Consider the following 25176-nt stretch of genomic DNA (forward strand, 5'->3'; position numbering starts at 1 on the left):
GACCATTTATGTAGACCAGGTTGGCTTCAAACTCCTCATTCTCCTGCCTCTGCCTCCCAAGGACTAGGACTGCAGATGTGGACAACCATGCCTACCCTATGCACTGTTGGGCATCAGACCCAGGCTTTTATGCATGCTAGGCAAACACTCTACCAGTGAAGCTACATCTCTGGCCCCTAATTAACCCACGCAGTAATTAGTGGCTAGAAATGTGGTTCAGTGGTAGAGCGCTCGCTGGCATGCCCACGGTCCTGGCTTTGATACATGCACTAATGGACAGCATTTATTTATGAATTAAAAGGTTATCCAACCATCGCCAGTAGTTGCAGAATATTTTCGTTGCCCTCCATGGGAATTTGAACCTTCACAAACCCGTCTCATGCTCTAGTCGCTGGCCACCACTGGTCTGCTTTCCATGCTTGGGTTTGCCTGTTCTGGGCATGGCCACACTGCAACGGCACGTGTGTAGTATCATCATTCTCTCACAATAACACTTTCCAGGTTCATCTGTACTGCTGCGTGTTGATACACACTGAAGGAAGTGATGTGGGAGGGTCTTCTGTTTGAGTTGATTTCATTGGTTAATAAAGAAACTGCCTGGCCCATTTGATTGGCCAGCCCTTAGGTGGGCGGAGTAGACAGAACAGAATGCTGGGAAGGGAAGTTAATAAATCGCCATGCCTCTGCTCTCTGGGTCAGACACAATGAAGCTCCAGCCTAAGATGGATGTATGCTAGAATCTTCCCGGTAAGGCACCACTTTGTGGTGCTACACAGATTATTAGATATGGGTTAATCAAGATGTGAGTAAGAGGCTGAAACTATTAGGCCAGGCAGTATTTAAATGAATACAGTTTGTGTGTTGTTATTTCGGGACATAAGCTAGCCAGGAGGCTGGGAGCTGGGTGGGAATGCAGCCCACCGCTCCCAATCACTACACAACAGAGAAAAACAACATGTTTTCTAAAGTGGAGAAGGGACTGTAAACAGTCTTTCTGCATGTTCGTCCATCCACCCACCCACCCACCCACCCACCCACCTATCTATCTATCTATCTATCTATCTATCTATCTATCTATCTATCTATCTTCTATCTCTTTATCTTTACTTTCTTTTTAGAGATCGGGTCTCATGTAGCCCAGGCTGGTTTCAAAGCCACTATGTAGCTGAGGCTGACCTCGAACTCCTGAGCCTCCTGATTCTGCCCTCCCCCCAGGTATTGAAATTACAAGCCTGAATCCCCATGCCTGGGATGAAAGCCAGGCCCCAAGCATGCTGGATAAGTTCTCCTCTGTGGAGCCTCATCCCCAGACTCAAGTTCCTCCCACTTCTGCTTTTAAGCAAGAATGTTTTTTCACTCCTACTTCTCCTTCCCCCACCCCCATGATGGTTTTTATAGCAAAATTATGTCATAGAAGGCGCAACGCAGGAGAATGAGAATGGTCTTGTTTCCTCTCAGGGCACGCGTTAGACCCTTGAGGGACTTCCTTCTGACTTGGAGGCCTCACCAGATGGGAAACTGGAACTCACTATGTAAACCAGACTGGCTACAAACCCACAGCCAAACCTGTCCCTGCCTTCTGAGTGCTGGATGCAGGAGCCACTATGCCTCGCTCTTTATCTACTTTTAAAACTACTTTGATAGTGCTAGGACAGCCAGGATGGTTACACAGAGAAACTCTGCCTCGAAAAGAAAAAAAGAAAGAAAAAAGAAAAAAAAAAGGAAAAAAAAGGAAGAAAAAAGAAAAAAGAAAAAGAAACAACAAATTTGATAAACTATGCACAGTGTAAATGACTAGAAAGATGTTTCTTTCTAAAAAGCATTAATACAGTTAATAAAAGACAAAGGTCTGAATGTGGGAAAACTCAAAATGCTCACACTAGTCACTTTTGGAGAGACTAAAATTGCCAGTAAATTCTCTCATGTTCCTTGTAGGACTCTGTATTGCTCTCTTTTTTTCCTTCCATGATCAAGGATTATCTAATGTCACTTTAAGAAGCATTATTTAGCCCGGTGTGGCACACACCTGTAATCTCAGAATTTGGGAGGCCGCGGCAAGAAGATCAGGAGTTCAAAACCAGCCTGGACTACAAGAGACCCTTTCTCTTAAAAAAATGTACTTAAGATGTAATACATAAACACGGGAACCTGGGGCTTCCCTCTCATAAGCTCCACATCCTCACACTCCTGAAGGGAGTGGATGGCTGGACCAGACTGACCTCTGCAGGACCTTGGCGTGGTCAGAGGCCTGTGATGAGGAAACCAAGATGGGGATGGGAAAATCCCAAGAGAGCTCAGTGGTAGCGATGACAACTCCTAAGACTTTGTTCCAAGAATTCTGTTAATCACCATTCACCCTGGCCAGGCATGGTGGTGCACGCCTTTGATCCAAGCATTCTGGAGGCAGAGGCAGAGGCAGGTGGATCTCTGTGAGTTTGAGGCCAGCCTGATCTACATAGCAAGTTCCAGGACATCCAGGACTGCACAACGCTAGCTTGTCTAAAATTTAACAATGGTTCGAACATGGAGCCCTTCTTGTGGCCTCAGAGCTAGAGGTACCCAAGACATTGTCTAGCTCTTTCTGTTCCGATGCCCACAGCTTCCTGTGCTCAGACCATCGTTTATCCCACTGTCCCCCCACATCTCTCGGCTTGGCTCCCCAGGGCTCCATGACCAAGGCCAGCCCCCCATCCCCAGCCTCCTCTCCAGCTCTCTACGGATGGAGAACGCTGTCGTGCATGCCCTATGTTCTACTTTCCATCTTGTCTGAGGGGGAGAGATGCCTCCTCCGAGGAGCCTGTGTGCTTGTTCTGACCTGCTGTTCCCCATCTGACCCGAGAGGAGCACTCCACTGTGACTTGCTCATCTGCAGATGGCACTTGGGGAGTGATTGAGTGAGCTGTGTGGCCAAAGCCTTGAAGAGACTGTCCCCAGGAGTAGAGCAGGGTTATGTGGCCAAAGGCAGCCACCCATTAACACTAAGGAGTCTTGGCCGTTTCCAGCATTGGGGCACAGTGGGGAAGTGGCATCGACAGCAGGGCCACCCACCCCTTCGCATTCTGACTGGCTCTGCAGGCCCTGTGCTGGATATAAATATATAAAACAAACAGCCCACTCTTGGTCGCACACTAAAAATAGGAAGCTTGGAATCCGGCTTCCCAGACTTCCCTCGCCAGGACCACACAGGTGTAGCGGCGGATATTGGGGGGACATGGGCCCTCACTCCATACAGCCCCCATGGGGAGGAGTTAGGGGAGGTCTGGGTTCCTGCCAGAGAGGCTTGTTCGTACACTCGGCTCTTCTGACAGCTCGTTTCATTTATGACCCTGAGATGAACGGAGCCACTGAAGTGTTCTTAGCTGGGATGTGGGGTGCGGTGGAGAACGGCCCGGCCCCTTCCCGGGGCCGTGCTGGGGGTCTGATGGCAGGGAAGGGTACTGGTTAAGAAGGGAGGCAGATCTGGGTCTGTGTCAGGTCCTGTCCCCGTGTCACACAGCTCCCCAGACTTGTTTCCTGCGGCCCAGACAAGATGGGCGCTTCTCAGGACAAGAGTCAAAGCCATCCCAGGCCTGATGTCAGGCTTGAGTCCTTTCTGGGAACTGCCTCTTAGATGGCCACGAAGCCAGTCACAGATCAAGTCAGCGGATTCCTTGACACTTCAGATGAGACAGGAGGACCTCGGGGCTTCCAGACTGGCAGCAGACTGGCCTCTGGCCTATACTAGCCATGCCAGATCCTCTTATTCTGGACAGCAACCGAGCCTGGCTGGGGCTGCTGAGTGGAGGAGCCTTCCCACCCAGAAGTCAGTTCTCCCCCAGTCCCTGTCTTCCGGTGAAACCTGGGAGCTCAGGGTCTGCAACTGTGCTAACATACGGGACATGTGACCAGGAGAGTGGCTCTGAAGGGCAGAGACAGGAAGCTGCTACTATCACTACCATTGCCGGGTGAGGAAACCGGGCAGGGCAAGAGCAACTCTCCTGAGGCTGAGGAGTTCTTCCTAAACATCAGTCCTCCACATTTCTCTCCAAAGCAGGGGTTTGGGGGTGGGTAGGGAGGGACTGGATGGGGGGAGTGCAGCTTTCTCTCTGCTGTCTGGGAGCCACTCCTGCCGCCACCCACAGGCCACAGAGGTAACTGCAAGGCATCCTCAGGGCCCTGTCTCTAGCTGGGCCAGGACTTCTCTTGGTCTGTTACCTTTTGACAGGAGATAAAGTCAGGGCTTTTGTTAAATTGTAGGAGCCGCCTTACAGGCCCACCCTCAGATAAACCAATTTAAAGAATGTGGAACTGTGCAGATGTTGCTTCTAACCCAAGGAGAGGTCCTGCTGGGGGACTCACTCAGGGTGTACCTGGGGGCAGGTTCTATGGTAGCGGTGGTCAGAATTCTGTGGGCAGAGCTGCTGATGGGTAGGAAAACAGGAACTTCCTGTTGGGGGCTCATCTTAGGCAGGCTAACACAACAGGGCAGGACCTTAGAACTTTGAGGTGGTCACCACAGAACTTTGTCAGTCTTACGAAAATCTCTGTCTGTCTGTCCCATCTAGTCAGGCACAGGCTGGGGTGGGGTTCTGAACCTTCCTGATGGAAGAGTAAAAAGGGATTATCAAGCTAGGTCCCCCACTGTCATCCACAGCCCCCATTTTCAGGGTGTGGTCTCAGCTTGGCAACTACCAGCTACAGGGAGCCATGGAACCCATGACAGCTCTCTTTGTTACTCCAAATGACCGCTTTGTAGCCCTGTGTCCCAGCAAGCCTACCCTGGCGGGGGTGAGGGACACTTCTACTTCAGAGGGGCTCCCCAAAGGAATCCTTATTTCCTAGAGCCCCTCACCCTGGAAAGGTCTTCACCTAAGACGGTTTCTCACTCCTGAGGGGCTTCTGCCACACCCGTCCCAGGGTACACACTCGGAAGGTTCCACACTGGGGTGTCTGGCTGCTCCTTCAACCTGTCCCTCCTCAAATCAGCTGTGTCAGACAGGACCGTCTCTGTGTGATTGGCATGGTCGGCAGAGGGAAAACAGGCTGGTGTAATCTTGAGGGCCTATCTGATGTTCTGGGGTGCTAGCTTAGCCAGGAAGGTGGCCTTTCAGAGGTCCTCGAGCCAGGTCTCTGGAGCTACCCCGATGGAGCTGGATGGAGGACTTCCCAGCACGGGGTATCTCCGACACAGCCAGTTCAACCATGCCCTATAATTCCCTGTCTCCTGCCCAGGAGCTGGAGGTCCCACCCACCTTCACAACTCTAGAAGACCGACACAGGTCCTTCAAGGCATCTGTTATATTATTGTAACAAATACAATTTTCATTTTACAGTTAAATAGTACCCAAGATGGGCAGTTGACTGTACAAGCGAATTGTGCATTAAAAAAAAAAACAAACACACCAAAGCAGCCTATAGTGCAAAGCAGGCCCTCCCCTCCCCCTGGACTCTGAGCCCGCTTCAGGAAGACCTGCTCACAGCAGGTAGGGTACTTCAGGGGAACAATGTCACCAAGGATCAGCACCCACCTGCACACTTACAGTGACATTGGATCAACCCCTTCAGCTTCCTTGTGCTTCTAGCCAGTGCTTCCAGGTAGCACTTTAAAGCAGCCTTGCAAGTAAGGACCCATTTTTACCAGCCCCCGCTGCCTGTACTGACCATAGGACCAACAACAGACTGAGCTGTCACTGTTAATCAGAGATGGGAAAGAAAAGTAATGGTGTGTGTGATTTCCCATCTCTGCCTGCGTTTGGCTATCAGGAAGGGCAGTTGTCTGGGGTGGTTTGCACAGTGTTGGGTGCCAGGACCCTGGAGGTGTCTTCCTTGGTAGCCATGGACCAGTAGTGAGGCAGGTAGGAGGGCAATGGGCTATAGCTGCTTCCTGAGAAGAGGTGAGGAGGCCCCTCTGGGTTCAGGAGCTGGAAGGCTAACTCAGCTACTTCCAAGAGATAGAAAATGTTTTGGTCCTGCCCCCCAGCAGGGTGGGACAAAAGAAACTGTAACAAACAAGAGGTGTCTGCACGAGATTGTCAGGACCCTCTGACCAGCCGGAGTGTTTGCAGGTGTGGGCGATGGGGAAGGCCAAGCACTACCACAGAGACCTTCACTAAGGAGCCTTTTAGAGGAGAGCTCCAAGGCCATACGGGATGTGGCTCACTCAGTCTGTGGAGCAGCTCTGGTAAAGCCTTCTAACCTAGCCCACTGACAGTCTCCCATAGTCCCCATGACCCAAGCCCTAGGCCAAGACCTCCCTTCCCGTCTGACCTCTGCTCGAACACTGATCTGCCATTGCACACCTCAGCAGAGACCCCAAAAGGTCTCCTGGAGCCCCCTGGTCCCCTCCTACGAGGAATGAGGAATGTGGGCTCTAGAGTGGCAGGATCCTGCTCCCATCACACCAGTAGAGGCGGGGCTTTCAGATACACAGTACCTCAGCTCTCACAGACTTGTTTTAAAATGTGTGACGAAGCCACTTTTTCTTTGGCTTCTAGGTTGTTTTCTTCTAGGTATAAACATGTAGGGAGCAGAGCTGTGGGTTGGGTTGGGAGTCAAGGCCTGGGACACAGCTCAGCTGGAAGGAGGGAGCCTACTGACCAGGGATGTTGGCCATCCCATTGCTTCCCACGGTAAGGCTTTCTGCTCCGACCTCTCTGCCCCTGAGAACCAAGCTGTCCCTTCAGGCTGGAATGTGCTTGGAGGTGTTGAGGCCATCCTCACTTTAGGGACCTGCCACCAGGGATGAGTCTGCTCTGGAGTTTGATATCTTTGGGGAAGCTAGAACTGGCCAAGGGTCGCTTTCCTAGGGTAATGGAGAAGTCAAGTCTGGGATTGGTGTAGGTGTGTCCTGGGTCCTTCATCTCAGGGGTTGGGGTTTCCAGTTGACTTGATGGGTATGGATGCAGAGTGAGGGCTGGTCCCCGGGTGCAGGGTGAGAGAGAGGAAGTTTGGATATCTCTGAGCCTGGGCTTCTCTTGCCTGCAAAGGCCTCCTTCCCCGAGGGCAGGGGTAGCCTCTGGCTCAGGAGATAATCCTAGGCATGGCTGGAGACAACAGAGGTGGGTCTGGGCCGGGGCAGTGTCCTGGGGGAGGTCCCCATATTCTCTGTTCAAACTTGTTGCTGGACAGAGCTCTGGGAGCCATTGCTAGCTCTGGCCCCTGGGACCAGGCCAAAGTCTGTTTCTTCCTGTAGCCTGGAGCTGGAGGGCTGGTCCGGGTGGCCCGCGAGTCCCCAGGGTGCTCAGTAGGGCCGCCACACGGCCTCGTCCATACGGCCCGGCGTGCTCAGGGCCGTTGGCGAGTTGCTGTGGCTGCCATCGGCCTCCACGCCATCAGCCTGGCCCAGGCTGGGGTTCATGAGGTTGCCCGCGGACACCGAGGCGCCGCTGGGGCAGGAGGTCAGCATGCGGGTGGGCGAGCGCTCGCCACCGCCCGCAGCCGCCATGGAGAACTGGTAGGAGCCGGAGGAGGCGCCGTAGAAGAGGTGGTAGGGCGCGGGGTTGGCCTGGAAGGGCCCGCTCTGGCTCTGCGGGGCCCCCGGGTAGGGCGGCGGGAGGTAGGTGTGGTGGAAGCGGCTGCTGGCCGGCATGCCCGCCACGCTCAGGCTGCCCAGGCTGGTGCCCGACGGTGTGGCGCTGTAGGGGAAGGCGGCAGACATGGCGCCCGGGTAGTGCATCCTGGGGTCCGGGAAGCGGCTCTCTGTGAGGCTTTGCAGCGTAGAGAATGAGCGATCAAACTGGCGTGGGTCCGAGAAGGGGTTCAGGTCTGAGGAGCCTGGGGACAGCAAGAGGGGGTGTCAGGTGCGCAGACCAGGATCACCGTGGGTCCTCTGCCACTGTGGGGTGACCCTCTTGGGGACCCTTTCCTCTGCCTGGGCTGGGCTGTGTAGGACCCTGCTCTGGGAACTCTAGGCCAAAGCAAAGGGGACAAAGGGTACAGCCCTTCTTCGTCCTATGTGTCCTTCCCAGCCTGCTAAGTCAAGCACTAGATAGGGGTCCCCACAAGCTCACTCCTCTGGAGAGCTGACAACATCAAGAGTGTGAATAGGGTCTCCAGGGACCCAGCAAGACAGGAAGCTGGAAGAGGAGGAAACTAAGGCAGAGATAGAGAAAGGCTAATTGTCCCCCTCGTGCACAGAAAGTACTGGAATGCTCCAGAAGGTCTCTTCTCCGTTGGGGCCACTGTGTGTGTGTGTGTGTGTGTGTGTGTGTGTGTGTGTGCGTGTGTGTGTGTACGCGCATGTGTGCACGCGTACATGTATGTATGTGTGTGTGTATGTATGTATGTAAACAGCTCCTGCCTGTAAACTGCACAGTCAAGAGGGTCAAGGCATCAGATGAAGGTCAGGACAGCTCTTGGCAGGGCAGTGAGACAGACATGTCACTTCTGATCTTGGGAGCAACCATGGGCTAAGTAACAGACTGGGCAGCAGCAGCACTCAGGCATCCCTGTGCCCTCTGGATGGGCACACCTGTAGATTGGGGTCCTGGCTGGGGGGTGGGTTCTGCTGGTCCTCACCCCCACTTCCTGAGCCGATGTCTCCTAAGTCTGCCCTGCAGGCTGAAGCAACCTGTTAGTCACACAACTACAAGCATGAAACCCTCACCACCTCCATTGTTAAGAGAAACACTTGCAGGTCCAGACCCCAGCCTGGTTAATATTCAGTCAGAGCCGGCACAGCAATGCCAGGGGTCTAGATTTCTCAGTGGGCTCTAAGAGAGGATGTGGCAACTGTATACCTACTTCTATAATCACAGGTCCCCGATCCCAGCATTCCCATGGGCTTTGGGAACAAACCTAACACCACTGGTGGGAAAACAGGGACCCAGCAAGGGAGAGGCATGCGGGTCACACAGCACACTGTCCTGAGCCCCAACACTGCCTGCTGGGCACTGCCTCTTTGTGGAGGCAGCAGGGCTTTCCATGGGGCCTCTGGAGCCATCCACTCTTCCTGGCTTTGATTCTCATTCCCTGTGTGTCCTCTGTCAAATCACTTAACGTCTCTGCGCATCAATTTCCTGGGGACCTGGATCAAATTTGTTAATCCAGGCCAGGCGGTGGTGGCGCATGCCCTTAATCCCAGCACTCGGGAGGCAGAGGCAGGTGGATCTCTGTGAGTTCGAGACCAGCCTGGTCTACAAGAGCTAGCTCCAGGACAGGCTCTAAAGCTGCAGAGAAACCCTGTCTCGAAAAACCAAAAAAAAAAAACAAAAAACAAAAAAAACAAAAACAACAACAACAACAAAAAACAAATTTGTTAATCCACTTAAAACGCTAAGAACTGAGCCAGGTCCGGTGGCCCGTGCCGTTCTCTCTGATTGTGGCAGCCGCCGTCACACCTCTTGCTGTGGGTACCCAGAAGTGGGTCCCCGATAAGGTGAAACCCCAACCTGGGGCCCTCCTCACACCCTGACAGGGAACAGTCCCCAGAACCTTGGCCTGCCAAGCCTCAGCCCGTTGTCTCCTCCATCATGGATGGAAGACCAGGGGAGGTCTATCTCTGGGCCAGCAGGATCTGGGTGGGCCCCCTGGGGATGCAGGCTCAAAGGCTCCTGCTTCCTAGGTTCTGCCCAAGGTGTCAGGTGACCTCAGGTGTCTGCTACCCTTTGGGTCTCCGTGCATCAGCGTCTCCGGTTGTGGAGCACCACAGAGGGCTGTCCCTGGCTCCAGATGGGGAGACTGGACAAGGGTCAGGCAGCTGCAGCTTTCTCACATGAAAACTGAGGGCCCTCTGGCTGCTTAGTCTGCCTTGAGGTATGGGAGGTCGAGGTGCCTGATGCCCATCTACATGCTGGAGTCCTGTGGAGAGGACGCTGTAAGATGAGAGGACACGGGATACTGTGCCCCGCTCTCAGGGACCTCACTTTTCCAAGCAGACCGAACAAGACTTGCGAGAGGACAGTGGGACCGTGGCCCTGTGGCAGAGGGACTGGGATGCGTGGAGAGGCCACTGACCCTTCCTTCCTCTCTCCTTGTTGCTCCCGCTTCTTCTCCCGAGTGGTGGGGAAGTACCTGCCCTAGGTACCCCCTCAGATCCTCAGCCTCAGCCTCACAGCCCCAGGAAATCTGAGCTGCCGGGACCACTGTCAGACAGCCAACCTAGCAGCGGGAGGAAAGGTTCATTTTCTCCAAATTGCCCCAGCTGCTGCGTGCAGCTGAATGAGCCCTTTGAGCTGTGAGAAGCCCCCATTGTGGGCTTCTGCGGCAAGCTCTCCCCACCCCACCCCCGTCTTAGCATTGCCTGCAGTAACCAAAGCTAGGGGTCAAAGCGATTAACGGGCACCAAGGGAAGTGGTGAGGTATGCTGGGGGACTTCTGGGACCTAGTCCCACCAGGACGGAGGATCAGAGAGTGTGACTCTTCGTATCTGAGCCTGCCAAAGCCACTCTGATGGAGACCACTTTTCACTTTATGGATGGGCACACTGAGGCTCAGAGAAGTTAGGTGACTGGCCTAAGATCACACAGCCAATACACGTGGAGCTAGAAGTGCTCAAGTGGACCTGATAATGAAGTCCATGCTTGTTTCCTGTGGTGGGTATCCGGGACCCTCTCCTGAACCCCAAAAGGCCAGCTGGAGCTAACATGGGGCTGAGGAGTCCTATATCAGGATGCAACAAGAGAAGGACTGGCCCTCCATGCCACACTGGCTGGGTGAGGCCCAGAGCTGTTGAGAGGCTGAGTCTCCAGGGAGCACGGAGTCCAAAGACTATACCCTCTCCCTGTGGCAGGGCAGCCCTGTGCTCTTCCCTCACAGGAACTGGTGGACAGGAAGCACTGTCCAGCACTATTGGACTTGGGGTGTTCCTGGCTGGACTCCATCCATCTCTTTCAGGCCAGACTCTGTAGGTGCTGGCCTGTGGAGCTGGGGCAAGGACAAGCTCCTGGACAGAGCTGGGCATGGAGTAGATGCAGGGAACTTACTGAGGCCAGAAATGAACCTCAAAGGCCCAGGGCTCAAGAGCTGAATCTCAAACTCACAAGCCCATGGGGTTAGGCAAGCTGGGGGTAAGGCCTTTCCTTACCTTGAGCCAGCTTCCTGGCACACCGAGGGATGGTGCTATGCCCCTGATACTGTCTCATGCCTAGGACACATGGTTAATGTCCTCATGGAAAGCCCAACATGGAGAAGGGCATAAGGTAGGGAGGGCAGAGAGGAGCCAGCATGCAGCCCACTCTGGCCCTCATGGTCAGTCCCTTCTCAGGCCCTCAGAAGTCCTAACCTAGAGACAGGCCAAGGGAGACATTGAATTTAGTCACCAGAAGGCTATATGGCCCCAAGGGTGGCACAACCCTCTTCAGTTTCAATCCACTTATCTGCCACATTGACCCTGAGCCAACGCTGGTGAGCTGAAGGGACAGGTACCGCACAGAGCAGCAGCCAGCTCTCAGGCCTCCGTGGCTGGACTGCTTCTGCTCCTGCCTGCCCCAGCCAGCTACATTTAACCTCCTCTCTCTGACTCCTAGCAGAAGTCCAATGCCTGCCGCGGGGCTGGCCGAACACCTGCCTTGAACTGACAGACCTCAGACAGATCTGCTTGTGGCCTAGCCGCCTCAGCGAGGCCGTGGGGACAGAGCCCAGTCCTAGCGCTCTCTATTCGTGTGACTATGGGTGGAGAGACCGGGCGAGGCGGTGCTGGCACCCAATGCCACAGTTTCAGGTGTGAATAGCACTCGGTGCCAGGAAGGGATACCCCCAACCTGCTGGGTGGTGGTGGCGCACACCTTTAATCCCAGCACTCCGGAGGCAGAGGCAGTCAGATCTCTGTGAGTTCGAGGCCAGCCTGGTCTATAGAGGTAGTTCTGGATAGCCAGGGCTATACAAACAAGCCCTGTCTCAAGGGAAGAAGAAAATGAGATATCCCCACGTTATCTCCCCTCACCACGAGAAGGCTGAGGTAGTGGGAGTGTGTGCAAAGTGAGAACCCAGAGGCTATGGCTCTGTGCCCACCACGGGATTACCCTCATGTCTCCAGGGAATCGTGAGTTTCAGAGGGAGGAATGGTCACCACATCTCATGCTCATCCCAGGGCCAGGCACTGTGCACGAGTCGACCTGGTTGTGCAAACTGCAAACTGCCCCAGCTGTCCCCCGAGAAACAGTGGGGAGCCATCTTCCCCGAGGACTTGGCCTCTCCTTTTCCACAGCCCGGCCTGATCCCCACAGAACTCTGCTGTTCCGTACCTTGGATTGGGGTCTGGGCTTGACTGCTGAAGTGGCTTGTGGTGCTGAGCGAGCTCCGGGGGCTGGCGGTGTTGGGCGTTACACGCATGCGCAGGTCTCCGAAGCGGTCAGGGAAGGCCTTGGTCTGATCTTCTATCTTCTGCCGATGCCCTGTGGAGCACAGGTAGCCCATTAGCCACTGCAATGCCTTGCCCTGTTGGGAAGTTTTCCCTGGAGTCTAATCTGGGCCTCTGTGGAACTCTCTGATTTTCTGAACAAAACAGAGATTGTGGCTATGTGCCTCCTCAGGCTGTCTGACCTCTCCTCAGAATGGTTATTTTTACATCACTCTTAGGAGCTCTGACTGGGCCAGCAGGGCTGTGGTGGTAAGCTCTGAACTACCTAAACCTCCCCAGCATGGGCTGACAGAAAAGGATACCAAGGCAGCAACAGGCCTAGAAGAACAGCTTGGGCAGGCGCGTTGCCAAGGAGTCAGGAGGAGGTGCCGTACTCCCCTCACCCGGGCCATGCAGATCCCAATATGCTACACACCCCTGTGAGGCCTTGAGGTCATGGAAGGGAGTGCTGACCACTTAGTTCTGGCTGACCTAACCACCCCCAAACCTGCTTCCCCTCAGGGCCTGAGGATGGAGGGCAGGGGCATGGTCATTGAGGGTACACAGGCTTCCAGCCCCTGCCCAGACACAGGGCCAAGGGACCAGTACACCTGGTGGAGTGTCACGTTTAGGAGATGGCCAGTCCTCCCTGCCACCTCTGCAGAACCACAGGCTGGCTGTGCACCCGTCGATGGCTGAGGGGGCACCTGGGGGTGACACCTAGTGCCACACACACTCTTCAATCACCCAGCTTTCTTTTCCCAAACAACACAGAGTTCCTAAAATAAAAATGTCGGGTGAGCCCTGGCCACCAAGGCCCCTTGATAGCAAGCGCCTGTTCTCACCAACTCTCAAATTTCTCTTCTCAGCCTCTTTTGGGGTTTATGTGCTCAGAAAAATGGAGGAGGAAGACTCCCTTGGAACTTTCTAGAATGACCTCAGCCTGGGTGTGTTATTCTATTTCTTTCTCTTAGAGTGACACCCCTGGGAGCCCACTTTCCTCACCTGTGAAGAGGGGGCAGTGACCAGCCTCTCCGAATGTCCTCCCTGCCACCCTAGAGAGCTCATGAATGTGACAAGACCACACCACATCACTGGATGCTCTTCTCCTGTCAGGCGTCTCTGCCTACCATCCACCCACTAGCTCAGTCTGCTTTCTCTGTACAAACAGGGACTATGGCTCAGAGAGGTATGGAGGCTTGTCTGAGGTCACGCAGCAACATGGCGGGGTTTCCTAAGCTAGGAAAGTGTAAGAAGGGTGTTTATCATGAGAGGTTTGCCTGAATCTTTGGGTCTGGATTGACGTGGATTGACATAAAGCTGAGTGGTACGAGAGGGTCTTTCACTGTTCTACCTGAGGCTGGACAAGTGAGTCCAGGGCTTTGGCAATGACCGCTGACCCCTGCTGGGATGAGGGACCTGAGGAAGCTGTGAAAAGAACCCGATGCCTGACTCTGAAAGTGAAGCAAAAAAGTGCTGGGCCTCATGGACCTCAGCGCTCCCACACATGCCTGCCACAGGTCCAAGTGGACTCAGGAGAGCCCAGGAACTGAGCAGGGGGTCCAGAAGGCAGGCTGCCATAGCCAGGGAACCCCACTATCCTCTCATAAGGCCCCAGCCGAGGCCAGCGGGATGCTGGGCAGCAGCGGTCACAACCTCAAGGCTCTAGGAAAGGAAGAGGAGAGCTTGCCCTGAGGCACCTTGGAGTTGGTGCTGCAAACTCCAAGGCCTGAGGACCTGGGCATGTCTGTGATGAGACAGGTGGGTGGCTGCGGACTGGACAGAAGGCTTCTGCCTCGCTGAGGACGACTGACTGGCATCATGATGCCATGATGTGGTTTCTGTCTCAGTAGGAGTGCCAGAACCCAGCTCTGAGGCTATTGGAGATGAGCTGGGGACAATGAATTCCAAGACATCTCAACAGGCAGGAAGCACATCGGATAGATGGGAGGTTGTGGGTTGGCCAGATGGCAGCTTGGGTGCGAGGAAATGGGTGTCTCAGTCAACCGCAAGCTCCAAGGCAGCCAATGGGGCCACACAAATGCTGGTGCAAAACCTCAGGCCTGCCATTGTCGTCACTGGTGATCAAAGGGCCCTGGTTCTGAGTCACAGTGTACTGTGTGTTTGCAGCCGTTCCTGTGACCAGCGGAAGGAGAGGGGACTTGGGGACAGTCTGGGTTCAAGGATGGACCTAAACAGGTGCTTCATGAGTCTCACCTATCACACTTCCCTCCCCTTGGGCTACAGTGTCTCTATCACAATGACCACAGGGAAGGCCGATGGCACAGCAGGACACCGGGGCCAGGGTGGTGACCAGAAGACAGCCCAGATCTCTAACTCAAGACCCCTTGTTCCTTCTCTACGCTTCCCCTTGGAGCTCTCACGGGTCAGTGGGGACACTGGGGTTTCACAGCCAGCTGGGACCCAGTGGCTTGCCCAGGGCAAGCTCCCTGGAAGACAGGATGGCACAGGACTGCTTCCTGTGGCTGTGCAGTACTAAAGCCACTGCCAGGGAAGAGGCAGAGGGGAGCCTGGTGACCCCACGTGGCTAGGGCGCCAGAAAGTCTCAGAGCCGCAAGGCTGAGGCCCTCATGCTGGGAACAGAACTAAACGGAAGTGCCTGGCCTGTGCCCGGGGAGGAGAACCACAGAAAAACCCTTTTATTCCCTTTCCCACAGTGAGAGCATGGAGCTGTCTGGTTCCCTCAGTCACTTGGGTCTTGCCCTTCTGTGCCTCAGTCACTGTCTCTCCCGACACCCACTGCACAGCCTGCTCACCTAAGTCCTCTCCTTTGCAGAGTTACTACCTTAAAATCGCAAGAAGTTAGCATTGGTCATACTGGCCTCAAGCTGCCAGTGGAAAGAGAGGCAGCCCCTGAACAGCTCTGGCCTCCTGCTGCTACTGGCCTGTCGTCTCTCATACCCTCTGTCCTGAGTACATGACAGCCTCTACCGGAAAGGCTCCCTATCCTTTGGGTCCAACCTAAGAGCCCTGTGAACGGCCCCGTAACAGTTAAGAGCAGAAGAAATTGGAGCCCGTTGTGCCCAGGGAGCTTTCTCCACAGCAGGCATAGGAGGCACACCAGCCGCTGGCCTGTGTGGCGTGAGAGTGAGAACGGCCAAGCCCCCACTGTACAGGTGGGAAACGGCAAGGCTGGGAGGAGCCACTGACAGGCTGACAGCTCCCAGGAGACAGCTGGTCACCTCTTATCCCCGGTGCCCATCTCAGGAAAGGGCAAGGCTGTGAAATTCAGGGTGTGACATGGTGTTAGGGCCCAGCCCAGACTGCACTCTGTGGGGAGGGACATGAGCAGAGGGACAGGCGTCTTGGTTACTTGTCTCTGAGATAAAACACTATGACCAAAAGCAGCTTGGGAAGGAAAGGGTTTCCGTCATCTTTCCATCACGGAGGAACGAGCCAGGAAGCTGCGCTCCTCCGCCGCCTCTGAGTCAGCTCCAGCTTTCAGGTTCCTGCGTTGAATTCCTGCCCTGACTTCCCTCAGTGAGGGAGTGTGGCCCCCGGAGCTGGAAGATGACGTCACCATAACCCCTTGCTTGTGGCTGGGATGTTACATTACAACAACAAATCCTAACTAGGACTCAGGGTCTCAGTGGAGCCCTGACGGGGTTCTGCCTTGCTTTGAAACTCAGGGTTGAGTGCCAGCCACACAACTACCGCAGCCCAAGCTGCTTTCCTCCGGGCCTCAGCTTCCAAATCTGTAAAGTGGCTGTCATCCTACCTTAGGGGTGGGTATATAGGTCTGGTGAAAGTAGAGTCCTCATGGGGAGGAGGGCACAGGGGAAGGGCCCCTGACTTGTGGGTCTGGCTTGCACTGCCTGTCAGCCTCCTGCTGGGGTCTTTGATCGCAGTGAGAGCCCAGGACCCTGTCTGTGGGAGGGCAGATCTCAGCTAGCCCAACCCAGGGCCAGTAGCCCCAGGCCCACTGTAGGCAGCCATCATCCAGTGGTGGCTTCTGGAAAGTTTGCTGATGTTGGGCCTCCATGGTTTCTTCTGTAAAATGGGGGACAAAAGCTTAGAGCCTCCCTACACCCTTGGTGAAAGTCGTGCCTGAGTACACAGCCCAAAGGCTCTGATCTTCAGGGGAGGTTTCAGCCCTGCTTTGAACTGACTCTCACTCCTGGTTCACCAACTCTCATGCTACAGAGCCAAGCCATTAGCCAACCTCACTGGCAGGTGACCCAGATCAAAGCCCCTGGATTGGAAGACTCCCCAGGGACACACTATGTAGTCCAGCTGGGACTCCCTTACTGTCCCCAACCAGGCCAGCATGGGTTCCTCCACCTGCCAGATTCCTGGTGGATCCGCCAGGGTTAGCCCCAGCCTCCAGCCTGCGGGGGTTCCTATGCCTGGAGGACCACACATACAACTTCAAGGCCACAGCCCTCTGGGAGGCTCCTTTGCCCCCACCCCCAGCTTCACAGTGGAAAAGGAGAAGGCACCAGGCCAAGGTCACAAGGTGATAGAAAACCTGGAATGAGCTGCCTAGCCCACAGAGTTCCTCTGACAGAGGAGAGCGGGGCTCCGCCTGGCAGGAGGCCAACTCCCATGTCTGGCCTCAAAGAGGCAGGAGGTAGGATGCTGGGAGAGGCAAAGTCGGGCAGGGCCCCGGGAACAAGGTGAGCCCCAGCCGCCAGGCCCTGCGCTGGCTCAGCTTCCCAACAGCCGCCCTGCAGCCTGCTACTCCGCAACCCACACACAGCAGCCACTGTGCGCCTGCTGCCGAGCTTGCTCTGCGGCCTGTGGGGAGATTTACACCGGACTCGGATCAGCCGCTGGGATGGCAGGCGGGTGCCGGACCTGGGGTGGTCTGCTGTGAATTGGCCCCCTGTGAGCAGATGAAAACCAGAGGTGGCGGGCAGGGAAGCCGCCTGGCCTGGCGGAGGGCCAGTGGCAGGGAGGTAGCTCCCGCCCAGGGCTGCAACTGGGGCTTCCAGGCCTGGGCCTGATTAGGGGAGCTGGGAGGTCTGAGGTTAACCCTTTCTCTTCTGCTGGGTGGGTTCTTATAGATCTGCCAGACTTTAGTGGGTGTTCCCAGGCTCTGGGGAGCAGGGGGTACTGAATGACCAGGTGTGGCTCTCTAGACCTCTCAGCTTCCCCACACCTGAAGCCCAGGGTGACAACACGCTTCAGTCTTCTCCAAGGCCCATGTGTGACACTGGGTCATTTTCCCTGCCCATACCAGGTCCTAAGAGGCCACACTGCTATTGGTCCACTTCCTTCAGGACTGAACCTCACCAGGAGACCCCACCACCACCCGCTCCTGCAACTGCCCACCCTCTGCCCACTCCAGCCTCCTCCCAGCTTTGCTGAAATGAACACCCTATTTATTTAGCTTATTCCTGACGGACTAAATGTTTGTGTGGGCATCTTCAGGGCCAGGGGCAAGTGATTGACAAGCACAAGAAAAGAGCCCTGGCACAGTGGAACGTGCAGACCACTGTGCAGGCACAACTCTGGCATGGAAGCAGCTGTGCAAAGGCCCTGAGGCAGGACTGCATCTGGCAGAGACCAGCAGCTGGAGTGGCGTGAGTTGGGGAAGAGGGTGCAGGAGGGGAAGGCAGAGTTGCCACCAGATCTGGCTATGGTCACTGTAAAACCTGTTTCTTCTTCTCTCCTCTGGAATGTGAGGCCCAGGAGGGTGGGAACCAGCAGTTGGGGTTCAGGGTGGTGTCCCCTGAACATGGAACAGTGCTGGAGGGATGCCAGGTGCCTAAGAAACTATTTGTGGGAGTTGCTTTGTGTGCATTTAGGGGAAGAGACACTTCCAGGCCATGCCCTCAGCTTCTGGGAAGGCGAGGAAAGCTGGGTCCCACACTAGGTACCAGCACCTGCTGAGCCTGGCAGATGAGGCTAGTTGTTCCCAAACTGTGGTCACCACCAGTGTGGTCAGGCCCTGCATCACCTCACATCCCTATGCTGAATCCAGTTCAGCAACCTGCATTTGAACCAGTCCCCAGTGACTGGGAGGGATGCATCAGAAACCGAGGCCACACAGGCAGGAAGCCACTGAGCCAGCCTCAGCCCCAGCTGGCCACCCGGCTGCAGGCTGGGCACGCTCTGCAAGGCACCAGAGGGGAACGACCTGGCCACAGAAACCACAGCTGGGCCTCAGGGATGCAGACTCCTGGACTCGGGGCCAGCCCCAGCTACCCACAGAGGCTCTGACCTCACGGGGGTCCTGGAGCCAGCTGAGCAGGGGGAATATACAAAAATCTGAGAGCCAGGAGGCTGGTCAGGTCTCAGAGGGTTGTGACATTTCCTGTGGGTCAACACTGAAAAGTCAGGAACTGCAAAATCCCTCAAAATCCCACTCAACCTGGGCCTCCTGGGCCTCCAGGAGACCCACTTGGAGTCTGGAGATGCTGTGGTCACCTCAGGCAGGGGCGCTACCTCCCCAGGGTGAGGGATGTTGCTGAGGGTTGGCTCATGCAAAGACTGCAGGGGGCTGTGAGAGAGGATCACTTGGTGGCCAGCAGCTCTATGTGTGTGTGTGTGTGTGTGTGTGTTCTTTCCTCTCCTACATAGGGAAACTGAGTCCAGCAAAGAGGAAGGATAAACACATTGAGAGTAGAGGCTAGGTATTGCAGAACTGATTTCTGGGTCAGGTAGGCCATGGGCAAGAGTAAGCATGTCTCGAGGATGGGGTATCCTGGTGAATGGCCACTCCCCTCTGCTCTGTGGCAAAAGGAGCTATTAAGAAGGCCCAGAGAGGGATAATACGTGTTCAAGGCCACACAGCAATCACAGCCTCTGACCCCAGCTACCTCTTCCTGTTTTGTCCCCCTCCCAGCCACCTTATTACAGAAAGGGCGAGCTAAGGTGTGGGGATGAGGAACCAGGAGAAGGCAGGCAGAGGACTCACAGGACCCCCTGGGCAGGCTGGGCCACATCCTCATCCACAGGCCTCAGGAAGCACTGAGCTAGCAGATGAACAGAGGGGGCGCTGGGGACACCTGGGGCCTCTCCATCTTACCCCTAACTCCCAGACCCACTGGTGGCCCTAAGTGCTACACTTTCATGCTGAGCCCACTCTGGGGAGATGATGGCCCCTTTAATGGGGCTCCAGCAGCTACCCTGATGCCCTGCTGCTCCTGAGGGAGGAGGGCTATCTGTGCTGATGATGGCCATGGTCGGAGTGCAGGGGGAAGGACCAGACACAGGGGCCCATAAAGCGTTTCTATCCTCCAAAGCCCTCGCTATGTACATACCACCACTGAGCGGCAGGCTCGCGCGGAGGGGAGTGTAGATCAGCTCCCTTAACAGAGAAGATGCTCAGTGCCTATCTCCTGGCCATACAGCTGCCTGCTTGTGCAAACCCATTCTTCAGACAAGAAAAATGAGGCTGGAAGTGGCCTGTCTAAGACCTATAGTTAAGGGCATGGGAAGAGGTGACCCTGAGGCAAAGAGACTTCCCGAAGGCCACTGGTCCATTTCTGGGCCCCTCCCAAGAGCTACCTGAGGGAAGTCAAGCTTGCCTCCAAGGTTTGAATGCCACTCACCAATGCTAATGCAAGCCACACTCTTTTGAGTCTCCAAGGCTCTAAGGAGAGGTCTCAGGACCTGCTCTCTTGTTATAAGCCCTACCAGCCTGAGGGGAAGCCTGAGGCAGGAGCAGAACCGCACTGGCATAGGTCAAGGTCCCCATGAACACCCAGCCATCAGGCCTGGGCCATCACCTCCCTGGCACAGGGACACCCTTTGTCTCAGGTGTCATGAGGAGACTGAAGGAACTGCAAATTCCACCTCCTGCTGCAGATATGACTCTATGGACTGAGACTCCCTGGATGCTGTCGGGGCTCAGTATATAGTGCAAACTCCAAGTGCACTCCTGTTCTTGTCTCTGTGGATCCCGGGCTCAGTGTGGCTGGGCCCTGAGGACCCAGCGATTTCAGAAGTGGGGTGGCTTCATGGCACAGGGGACCAGCTTCAATCTGGGTGGCTGTTCCCCTATATCCCTCATCAGTGCAGAGTCAACTAAGACGCAGAGAAAACTGGCCTAATCCCCACCCCAAATGCACCCTCATGGTTCCACCCCTCTTCCAGGCTGTCCTTAGAGAGCAATGCTCTCTTGGCCTCCTTGCTGACCCTTCAGAGCCTGGGCTGAGCCAGTTAAAGACAGCTCTGAGCGGGACCCAAAGTTACAGTCCAACCTCTGCTGCCTTTTCTCCCCTGGACCCTTTGCCCTGGCGAGGGCTCCGTGGCACTTACGTCGGGGCTCCCGGGGGTCCATCCACGGTGACCTTGATTGCTCGGTGGTAGGTGGCCCACTTGGGTAGGGTTGGTGAAACACGGTGTGATTGTGAGCGTGAAACTTTTCCCTGGGGAAATCAAGGCAGGAGTTTGATGCCAGACACGTTCGCTGCCCCCCAGCCTCCCACCTGCATTCTGCTGCCATAGTCCCTGACTTTAAACACAAAGAGCAGGAAGGGGGAGAACAGCTCAAGCTGCTGGGCTCGGCATTCCAGGCCTCAGGAGGTGTGGCTCCTGTGTCCTCCCATACACCACCTTCCTGGCTTCTCTCCCTTCTATGTGACAATATATATATTTTGATAATCTTTCTGTTTAGGGACTCATAGTGTTTTGAGGTAAAGATCACAGATGGGGGTGTGTGTTTTTCCTGAAAATAATTAGTGATCTTTATAGAGAAAAACGAGAACACAAAACATATTTGAAGAGAAGAAGAAACCCCGCCCCCAGTTCCACTAGCAGAGATAACCGCCAGCATCATTTGGGGTTTTCTCTTCCACCCCTCTGGGTGTGGGCACGCATATTTACACAGTTGCTGTGGCACTAAAATCGATAGATTTTTTTTCCTTTTCATCTTTTGTTTGTTTGTTTTTGAGACAGGGTTTCTTTATGTAACTCTGGCTGTCTTGGAACTTGATGTGTAGACCAGGCTGGCCTCTAACTCACAAAGATCCTCCTGCATCTGCCTCCCAAGTACTGTACTGGGACCTATCTTCGTTTTTTTTAAAATTATTTATTTTATTTGTTTGAATGTTCTGCCTGTATGTAATGTATGTATGTGCACCCTGTGTGTGACCTGGCTCCTACAGAGGCCAGAACAGGGTATCAGATCCCTGGGAACCATATTTACGGACTGTCGTGAACCATCACGTAGGTGCTGGGAATTGAACCCAGGTCCTCTGCAAGACCAGCCAGTGCTCTAACCGCTGAGCAGTCTCTTCATCCCTGTCTTGTTCTCTTTCCCTGCAACAGCATCACAAGTTCTCCATAAACTTCACTTTTTAAGGGCTTCCCCTGGGGGAAGTCTTCGCTTTGATTGGTTCACCTCCTGATGTCGTTGATCATTTCTTGCTGCTGTGTACAGCCAGAGCTCCAGGAGGACCGACCTGAGAGCTGTAGACATGACTGTTATTTCCAGAACCCTGTTCTATTTTTAGATAGACGTTTGACTCCAACGTCTCCATTCAAAATTCCTGAGAGGGGAAAAAATCTTTTAAAATAATACTTTTCTGTTTTTTTTAAATCTTTACCATTTAAAATAAAATGGAAGTGACCTTTCATGTGTCAAAATCTCTGTCTGCATCTCTGCCTTCCTCCCAGAGCCAGAAGTGTTGAGCGAGTACGCCACTTCAGGGGATGATTTGTGGGGACCAATCCTGGCTCTCTGGGGACACATACCTCATCATGAGTGATGTGAGGCCATACGTCACCCAAGTGCCACTGGCTCGTGTCTATCATGATGGAGGATCTCGAATTGCTCTTGATTTTGTTTGCCTTTCCTTTATTACTGAGACTGAAACTTTGTGTCTGGCAGCTATCCATCACCAGAATCTGGTACACATCACCGCCTCCTAGTCTTGAGACTTTCCCATTGGGGCTTGAGGACCTCTGACAGCCCCTCCATCTGACGCTTGTCCACAGCTCTGGGCTGTCTGGGTGATGACCGCCACACTCCGATTTCTCAGTTCAGTCCTTTCTCACCCTGCGTTCTCTTTCTCGGTGTTAGACAGGTCTTCCCAGGCAGGAAACAGATGAAGTTGTATTTGCAAGGTATTCTGCCGCGAAGGCTCTGTCTGGCCCACCACAAAGTCTAAGGTGAGGGGATGTCAAAGGGCAAGCCTATTTTTTTTTAAAAGCAACTTAGTCATTCTGTCACTTTGTATGCTGGGCTGTGTCCAGAGCTTTGTGCCTTTGCGTGTCTCTCCAAGGTCTAGGCCAGCACCATTACCTTTTAAGACGAGACTGGGGTAAAGGGGGGAACTCCACAGATACCCAAGCCCGACTTCCCCTTGACCTGCTTTGCTTCTCTGGATCTCACTGTCAACCTGAGTTAGAAGCTTGGGAACTCCCCATGGGCAGCCCAAGTCCAGGCATTTGTGCTCCTTTGGAGTGGCCCCCCAGTAGCCCCCAGCAGCCTGCTGGAGACAGGTCTCGCTAATGGTGCCCTAAGGAGTGGGTTAGTTTCCACAGCCCTGCTGTGCAAGAGGGCAGAAGCCATTTTAATGTTCTCTTTGCTCAAGGGAAAATTCTAGTCCCGGAAACAGGAGACGCCTGAGCACCGCTAAGGCAGGCATGCAGGCCAGCCAGCTGAGGCTCCGAACCCAAGGGCTTCTGGGATTCCAGAGAATGCAGTTGGAAGACCCTGGGAAATAGCTCCCTCACTGGAAGAGGACCCCCAGGCAGGCAGCAGAGGTCAGGATGCATCCATCCTTGGATGTTTGATTAGGAAAGCCAGCTTGGCTCTCACCCTCAGACCAGAGGCCATTTGCTTCATTTCTGGAAAGAGAAACTGCAGTCTAGGGAAACATGGGGCAGGTGGCCACAGATTCCTTTCCACTTGCCTCGGGGACACTCCTCTCTCAGACATTTCTCTCCTAAACTCCTCCTGTCAACCAAGGGGGTACTAAGGGGAAGCAGGTCTGGCTCTTTGACCTCATTGCTTCTGGGGTCACAGTGAAGGTGGGGTGGGCTGATACCGGGAGCCCTAGCTGCCAGGACTCCTGACTCAGAGGATTAAATCTGTATTGGAGAGTCACCTCAACGAGGGCTTTCCCTGGCTACTTTATTTAAAGGTGACATTTCAGAGGCCAGGGGGTGTGACTCGGTGATAGGTGGTTTGTGTAGAATGCTTCAGGCCCCGAGTTCCATCCCCAGGGCCCCAAACCCCAAACAAACAAAGTAGACATTTTCAGTTTGGCCTCTGTGGTTGACCCTTCTTAGCATAGATCGGGCCAGGGATCTGGGATAGGAAAATTTGCAATAGTATTGTCCCCAACCCCTAACTGGAAGAGCCTCTCTCAAGCCAGAGTGCAAGCCACAAGCCACACAAGTTTAATGAGCGGTACCTTGACCTTGCCACCAACAAGCTACACAGACATTCAGAGATCACACGACAGTCCTTACAGATTTTCCCGAACACTCCCCACATGCTCATCATAAAGTCAGTATTATGGTCATCATCAGACGCATGCCTAGAACTCACTATGGAATCTGTTCCACAGAGCGGCAATGCACCACGACCCCTTCCCCTGCAGCCATTCCCCTCTGTAGCCCCATGCACCTCCTGCCCTGAAACCCCCAGTGAGGTACCCTGGCAAAGTTTCCTTCAGAATCCATGTTCGAGCTGACCGCCTCTCCCTCTCCTGAGTGCTAAGCTCACGGGAACCAGAAGTGTTACGCTATTGTCCCCAGTCCCCAGCATGCCACCAGGTGTGTGGTAGAGACTGCATTAACTATTTTAAATGCAGCAGTTTCCCAGATGCAAAGACTGAGGCTCACAGAGGGGCCATGCTCTGTCATCTGATACAGTATCCAGGCGGGACCCAGAATCTGCTGCAGTTGCTCTCCTCCACCCCAGCCCCGCAAACACCCACCACTCCCCTCCCATCCTGCCCCAGGGAGCAAACCACATGCCACCCCTGAGGTCACCAACAGACCTCAACAGTTAGTCCCTTGCCTTCTCAGCTACCCATAGAAAGGAAAGGGAATCAGGACATCGGGGTTGGGGTCTAGGAGCCTGAGAAACCTCGAGAAGCATGGGTGGGCCAGCTGCCCCAGAACCCAATTCTCCCCCTGGTGGTGCACGGTGTGAGCATCTCTCTTTCGGAACAGGAAGCTGAGAGAAAGATGGAGGAGGTGGGTGGCTGCAATGGGGCCAGGCCACAAGGCCAGGAGCTGCAGTCCAGGAACTGGAGAGCTGGCCCTAGCTGGAGATCAGAAGGCTGGGCTGTTCAGAGTGCATGAAACACACGTCGCTTTCTATAGCCCTCACAATCAGCCATCGCAAGTGGGTCAGGAAGCATGAGTGGGACAAGCCCCGCCCACAAGAGCTGCCTGGACTCTGGGGACCACGCCTCAGCGCTGCAGCCTCTCAGCTTCCACGGGAGACACCACTTTGTCTACTGGTCTTATCAGCCTGCTCCTCGTACCTAGGCTGCTTCTTAGCCAGTCAATGACAGGTCCCTAGGCCGGTGATTATTTTGCCTCCTAGAAGACAAGCTGGGGACTGGCCATGGCAATGGGCTAGTAGGGCACCAGTCCCAGAGGTGGACGCCTGCACGCTAGAGTTCATGCACATGTGGACTGGTGTGTGTGTGTGTGTGTGTGCGCGTGCGCACGCGACACACACACACACACACACACACACACAAGCCCAGTACTGTATAGGGCCACAAAGAATTAATTTTTCCTAGGAAGGAAAAATATGCTTAAAAAAAAAACTACTCCCTGAACCATGAACCTACGTCAGTTTTACCTAAATTAAAGCAAATTTGGGGATTCTTTTAATAACTACTGAATTTTTCAGAGGGATGGGGTCTTGTTTTGTTTTTAGCTGGGGACCGTGGATGGGGCTCAGTGTAAGATCATTTAGCTAGCACGAGCTAGAGTCAGGCTTTGCTACCTAGCAAACACAAAACAACACCGCCACCCCA

At 54.5% G+C, this 25176-nt stretch overlaps 1 protein-coding gene across 1 annotated transcript in view; it reads right to left on the reverse strand.

The window, feature by feature from the left end:
- Positions 1–5389: 5389 nt before the first annotated feature.
- Positions 5390–25176, reverse strand: part of Runx3 (RUNX family transcription factor 3) — a 57011-nt gene continuing 37224 nt past the window's right edge. Inside the window, 5 exon segments of the mRNA XM_038334012.1 lie at positions 5390–7752; positions 12162–12311; positions 20486–20501; positions 20503–20541; positions 20543–20595. Of these exon segments, the coding sequence (XP_038189940.1) occupies positions 7220–7752; positions 12162–12311; positions 20486–20501; positions 20503–20541; positions 20543–20595 (791 nt within the window). The 3' untranslated portion in view covers positions 5390–7219.

The sequence above is a fragment of the Arvicola amphibius genome, chromosome 6, assembly GCF_903992535.2.
Source record: "Arvicola amphibius chromosome 6, mArvAmp1.2, whole genome shotgun sequence".
Taxonomy (NCBI): Eukaryota; Metazoa; Chordata; class Mammalia; order Rodentia; family Cricetidae; genus Arvicola; species Arvicola amphibius.